Source organism: Pygoscelis adeliae, unplaced genomic scaffold (assembly GCF_000699105.1).
Source record: "Pygoscelis adeliae isolate BGI_AS28 unplaced genomic scaffold, ASM69910v1 Scaffold182, whole genome shotgun sequence".
Taxonomy (NCBI): domain Eukaryota; kingdom Metazoa; phylum Chordata; class Aves; order Sphenisciformes; family Spheniscidae; genus Pygoscelis; species Pygoscelis adeliae.
This window is the reverse complement of record NW_008824669.1, coordinates 405,484-412,026: the sequence shown is the minus strand read 5'-3', so window position 1 is coordinate 412,026 and position 6,543 is coordinate 405,484. Positions and strand designations below refer to the sequence as shown.

At 52.9% G+C, this 6,543-nt stretch overlaps 1 protein-coding gene across 1 annotated transcript in view; it reads right to left on the bottom strand.

Moving 5' to 3' along the window:
• ZBTB7C (zinc finger and BTB domain containing 7C) overlaps positions 1-4,559 on the bottom strand; it is a gene marked incomplete at its 3' end in the record, with an annotated part of 6,801 nt that extends 2,242 nt beyond the window's left edge. Inside the window, exon 1 of the mRNA XM_009322962.1 lies at positions 3,382-4,559. Within this exon, the coding sequence (XP_009321237.1) occupies positions 3,382-4,559 (1,178 nt within the window). The remainder of the gene's footprint in view (positions 1-3,381) is intronic.
• Positions 4,560-6,543: the final 1,984 nt, after the last annotated feature.

The following is a 6,543-nucleotide window of genomic DNA, read 5'->3' as shown; positions in this document are numbered from 1 at the left end:
CTCCCAGGGGAGGAAACACAGGTTTTGCGAGGTGGGAGCTCAGCTCGCAGGCTCTCCGAAGGAGAACCGCGCTCCGTGTGTGTGAATAACCTTAATGCAATTGCATTAGGAGAGCGATTAGGGCTCTGCGAGCTGTCACAACACAAATAATAGGAACAAATAATGTTAACCTTTCTGGCTGGAACAGTTTCTCCTTGAGCACTCCGGGGTTGTCTTGGTGGAAAAGCTGAAATATTTGCAGTTTTCTCCAGTGTTTTAGCAGGGTAATACAGCAGACTAGAAGCTGAGCAGCCTTTGTTTAAGGAAAAAATTAATGAGCTATTAAATGAAGTCCTGCTTCCTGCGATCAGATGTCCCTGGGAGTCGGCCGTGGCAGATCCAGGTGCATGTGGGGTCCTTGCCCCGGGATGCGAAGGGGAAGGGATCTGATGGGGAGGCTGGGGGACTCCCCACCAGGAAAATATATTTTTTTCTATTTCCCCCCAGTAAATTTACTCCTCCACCGTTCCTTGAGCGCAGAAATAACGCAAAGGACTGACTCATTCCGAAATCCCATTTGGGAACCTCTGCTTCCCTGCACCCTCACTCCCAGGGGAGCCCAAGGGGGACTGCCTGGGCTTGCATCTCCGTGGCGAAGGCACCGCTCACTGCCGTGGGTGCGAGTCCGATGCTTTCGGGAAGCATGAGATTCCCCCCCGAGAGCAAAACACGTAACGCAAGTGGCAGCGTTCAGGAAATCCTGGCAGAAATCTCTTTCGACATCTCAATCACTCCACTTTGCTTAAATACACTTTCCCCTAAAGGAGAGCTCTCACATTAGAGTAATGCTGAAAATGGCTAAAAAAAACCCCCCAAACAAAACAAAACGGCTGCGTGCTATTCAAAATACTTCCAAATACATTTAAAAATCAACCCATGTTTTGAAATTTCCACTTTGCTCGGGGTGTTAAAGAGGGAAAAATCCCTCCAGCCTTCAGCTCTGCGCGGGGTGACCCAAACGAATGGCTTCGTTTTCGTGAGTGATGATGGGAGACTGCACCGTTGGGTTCGTCCCAATTCTCTTTGTGATTGTTCTCCTGGGCTAAAGTCCTCCCACCCCTCTGCTTTGTATTTAGAAGCTGTTGAGCTCTGGGGGGATGTAGAAGCCGTCGGGTTTAACCCTGCGTTAGTAATGGGCCACACTAGACCGTCTCTGCTTGGAGCTTTTAACCTCCAAGATGCTGATTTAACCTGTCTGGATTAGGGGTCAGGATACCTGAATTCCCACCTGAACCCTCCTACCAACCTTCGCAGTGACTGCGAGTCGATGCCAACATCTCTCCGTGCCTCAGTTTCCCCAAGCGAAGCCGACGATGCTGCCCGTGCTTGCAAAGGACTTTGGGAGCCCTCTGGGAGGGCTCAGCTCTGTTATTCCCATCACGGGGAAGGTGTCGGTGATGGGTCAAGCCAAGCTATTTCCTCGTCAGCAATTAGCACCCGCAGCATCACACCCAGGAGAGCGACGGGGAGCGCAGGATGGGGGCTGGCCAGGTGGTGCCTCCAGCCCGGGACGCAGCCACACTCACCGGGCTGAACCCATCCCGCTCCTCCCAGCAGAGCCACCCTGTCCGGAGGTGACGACCCAGCGCTAACCTGAGGATGCAGCACCAGCGGGAGCCGGATCCAAATTCCTGCAGGCAAATTCCTGCAGGCAGGAATTAGCACCAGGCAGTGGCCTTTCCCCTGCAAATACCAGGGTGAGCCGGCTCACGTTGCGTACGCCCGCCCGAGGCACGATGCTCCCCGCATTATAATACGGTGTCTGCTGCGTTAATGGAGCGGAGCATGGAAATTTATTTTCAGGTCAAATCCTCATCATCTGCATAACTTCCACTCGAATATTATCACAGGGACGGGAGAAGAAAAGACAGGCTGAATGCGGGAGCACCCCAGGTGTCCGGCCATTGTCAGGAGCTCGCCTTTGCCTACTGTGCATATTATTTTCCTCCGGTGTGCTCACCCCAGCCTAATAGGGCTCGCTCTCTCACACGCAGCCGGGAGCTGAAATACCATGCTCTTGTCAGAAAGCTTTATTATTATGGTAAAGATTGTACTCATTAGATATTAATTACACCCAGCAAGAGCAGGTCCAGGAATCTATTTGTCTCTGCTCACCGACTAAATTTGCCCAGCTTCTCAGAGCAGGATTGCGAGCTGTAGCATTAGATTTGTGTAGCCTGCTCCGATTTGTTACCATCGAGGGGTCCGCTGAGGTGAAGAGAGGTGCAAAGGCTGGGAATTGGTACCAGGGATGGACCTGGTACCGGTCACGCCTGCCTTGGAGCAGCCCGTGTTGGGGCTGGTCTGACCTGACTGGAGATACCTAAAAGTTAGGTGCCCCAATCTAAGCCCCGCAGGTTGTCTTTGTGGTCAGGGATGACCCCTGCTCATCCCCTTTCCTCATCTACCTCTCTGAGGGTGCTGATCACTTTCCACTGACCACGGAGGGAGTCGAGGTGCCTGGCTCTTGGACGGCCAACGTTCGGGGTGATAAGTCATAGAATCATAGAATCATTTAGGTTGGAAAAGACCTTTAAGATCACCGAGTCCAACTGTTAACCCAGCACTGCCAAGTCCACCACTAAACCATGTCCCTGAGCGCCACGTCTACCCGTCTTTTAAACACCTCCAGGGGTGGTGACTCCACCACTTCCCTGGGCAGCCTGTTCCAATGCTCGACAACCCTTTCGGTGAAGAAATTTTCCCTAATATCCAATCTAAACCTCCCCTGGCACAACGTGAGGCTGTTTCCTCCCGTCCTATCGCTTGTTACTTGGGAGAAGAGACCGACACCCACCTCGCTACTAACGTATAATAATTAGGACGGCTCCAGCCTCAGAAAACCCAGACACTGTCATGTCTAAACATGTGCAACTTGGTTGTGGTCTACACTGATGCCAAAATGTGCAAACCCAAACTAATTACATCCCGCAGCTAGATGACCCTCCCAACTCAACGCATCTCCCAGCACATTAGAGATGAAGCCTCCTTGGCTGTTTCACCATCTGTTTTCCAGCTCCCTCTGGTCTAACTGTGGTGAACTATGGTGGGGTTGAAAATATCCTGTTACTTATTTAAGCTTTTGTCCAGCGAGCAGATGGATCCCGTGAGCTGTGGATGGGATCCGCAACCCACCAAAATCAGTAGGTTCGTTTTCTTCCTCCACCCTCCCTTCCTTCTTTTTTTTCCTGAAGGGATAGAGATCATGCCCTGCTTTCTTTGCTACTTTTTGGGGGGAAAAAGAGATGTGTAGCTTCGGAATCAGCCACGGGTCATGACGTGGCCCCTTCAACCACCACCCCCCGCGCACGGCTACGCACGGCAGAGGTAACCAATGCACACCTGGTAAAGCGGACTTCACAGATATTGCACATATACGGCTTCTCTCCCGTGTGGGTCCTCATGTGCCTGGGCAGCTTCCCGGCCCCCATGATGACTTTGTTACAGATGGGACATTGCTGGGACGCCTTGGGCTTTATCTTCCTCTCTTCCTCCAGGGGCCATGGGGGAAAAACTCCTCCAAACTGGGTAGCGCTTAGGAAATTGAGATAAGCGCTATAGTCAGTCTCTGCCTTAATGTGCCCTAAGGGAGCTGCTGGGGTGTTGGTAAACATGTCCTTGAAGAAGTCATTAGGGAAAGGAGGCGGAGGCAGGTCTTCCTTCTCCTCCTCTTCCTTGATCTTCCTCTTTTTGATCACCAGATCCAAGGGGCCGTTGTCTACTTGTGGCTCCTCGAGCTGGGAGAAGGAGCTAAAATCACCGTTCCATAGATGGGGGAAGAAGCTAGGGGCGAAAGGAGAGAGAGCTGGCCTCCTTTCTGGGATGTTCGCCTTAGGGTACAAGTTTTCCCTTAGCAAGGACTCGATGGAGAAGTCTCGTATCACACCCAAGTGTCCAGAGGAGTTATTGGCTGGGTAGTGATTTGGAAAGTCTTTAGGTGCTTCTGTATATGCTTCTTCGGTAAGATCAGACTTAGAAGGGCTTTGGTGACAGCTTACTTCTTGGACATCGGTTAGGTTCTCCTGATTGACAAAATCTTCCACTTCCTCCTCCTCCTCCTCTTCCTCCTCTTCGTCTTCATCTTCATCGTCATCTTCGTCCTCTTTGTCATCTTCCTCTTCTGCCTCTCTGTCGGGCTCCATGATTTCAAGGCATACATTGATAATGCACTGGATCTCCAGCATCTTGGCAGCGCTGAGGATGTGCTTGACATTTGAGGTGGTGATGGTGAGGGTTGAGGTGTAGGCAAACTCGAGGATGGCGGAAAGTGCTTCAGGCTTGACAAAGTCAATCTCGTAAACATAGGGCTGGTCTGTTAAAGTGCCGGTAGTGAAGAGTTTTTTGAAGTACTTGCTGCAGGCAGCAAGGACGGACCGATGGGTCCGGTACTCCTGGTCCTGTACAATGAGGATGACATCGCAGAGGAGGCCGTCATGCCGCTGCTCATTTAAACCACATAAGACTTCACTGCTGTGGTTCGGGAATGGGATCCCGATAAGATCTTCAATGCCATTGGCCATATTCTCATTTAGTGCCCTAGGACAAAACACAGACGGTAGAGCATTAGCAGGGGATTCCCAACCAATAATGCCAAAACGACCCTGCCCTCTCTCAGTGTCTTCCTCTCCCTTGCCTCACTCGGACCTCTGTAGTCACCTCCTGCTTGCACTGCCCCAGTGCATCTCCATGTCACCTTTAACTCCTTCCAGGTCCTCTGTGATTTAACCTCTGCTTCCCTCCACAGCTCTTCATCTCCTTCTTTGTCTCCATCCTTCTCTTCTTGGTTCCCACCCTATTCACCTTTTCATAACCACCACAAGCTCGCTCTTCTCTTTCACATCCCGCCCCCAGGAACCTTGTGCAATGACTCCCTCCCCATCACGTTTCTTCCACATCCTCCCAGAGCCAACATCTTTCCAGGCACATGTTGGATTTGCCCTGCCAGGAGCTATGTGGGGAAAGGGTGATGCTGTATTGCTTCACACTGCCAAGTGCCAGCACCTACACCGCTTAAACAAGCTGGAGCGCCCAGCTCATCTACGCAATTGTTTTTGGGACGGGTACAACTGGACGTCCCAAATAAGAGGGACTGCTGGTCATGGCTGTTGGCTGCAGCAGGAGAGCAGTCCTTACGGGGCAGCAGGTCTCCAGTTCTGTGTCCTCCTGCTACTTCATGCCTGGAAGCTATCCCATGTCACCTCAGCATGTGGACAACCCGCACAGGGGTGTCTTCTCAAGGGATCTGGGAATGGGGGAGGCAAGCGAGGAGTTGTGTGTCACAGTGTACCTAAATGCTCCGAGAAAGACAACCAGGGAGCAAGGGCCTGGCCAGAGGCGGATGGCTGGCTGCTATCTTCACCCATGAGCTGAGCTTGCTCCATTCCCGATCCTGTTTGGACTTGTTAGCATGGTATCAAATGCCCTGTGCATCTGGCAGACACCTTCCCCTGCTAGAGCAGCTCCAGCTTCAAAGGGAAATTTGGAAGCAAAAAGCCCACACCCAAAAGGAAAACCTGATTTTTTTGCCATTTTTTAATCTGTAAGATGTTTCCTCTTTCACATGGCTCCAGCAGCCCTTCCACATGAGAAATCCCAGGAAAGGAGAGCGACTTCCTCCAGCAGGTGACGAATACATTAATCCCATCACACACAGAATACATCAAACAGCCGGAATAACTTTGAATACACTAACTCTTTGGAAACCCCCAGGACACAGAGCATGTGTTCATGCAGTATCAACTCTACGAGCCCTGCCTCGTGGCCCCGCTGCAGGTAGACAGTTCACAGCCGAGCGGTTAATCTCCGAGAGAGCCCAGGGTAGACGTAAGTAAAACTACAGCCCCACTCCGGCCCCTTTCACAAGGCTGAGACCACCAGGCAGGTTCCCAATCCCACCCTCTGCATCTCTGGCAGGTTCCCAATCCCACCCCGTGCCCTCTCTGCATCTCTCCTGGGATCCATCGCCACGTCCTGGGTGTCCTTCCCTGCTCGGTTTCTGGCCACTCTGACTCCAAACCTCCTTCCCACCAGCTATGGGGACCTGGTCTACCCCATGGTGTGGGGCTGGCTCCCACCCTACCACCTGCCTCCAGCCCTCAGGGCTGGAAAGAGCCTGGTCTGATGGAGGTAGTCCAGGGAAACCCTTGCTTCACCTTGGTCGGCAAGCCCGTGACCCTTGGGGGAGGCTGGGGAGCTGTAGAGGGGATCAGACTCGGCAGCAAACATTCCCGTGGGAAGAGCAACGCCATCTCCCTTCTCCTCCCTCCGTAGGGTCAATCTCCAGCCGAGACCTTGCAGCTATCTCCCCCACACCTAATCAGCGCTGCCGAACACTCGCCGTGTGGGAGCCGGCGAGCGAAGGCCTTGGGAAGACGGTGCGACCTAGACGGAGCACACCCCGGAGAGAGGGTTACGGGTCACCAGCCTGGTGGGAGCAACGCCGGGATGGGGGACAAGCTGTCCCCGAGCTAGTGAGGCCTCGCGGGGGGTGGGAGGGCTGGAGGG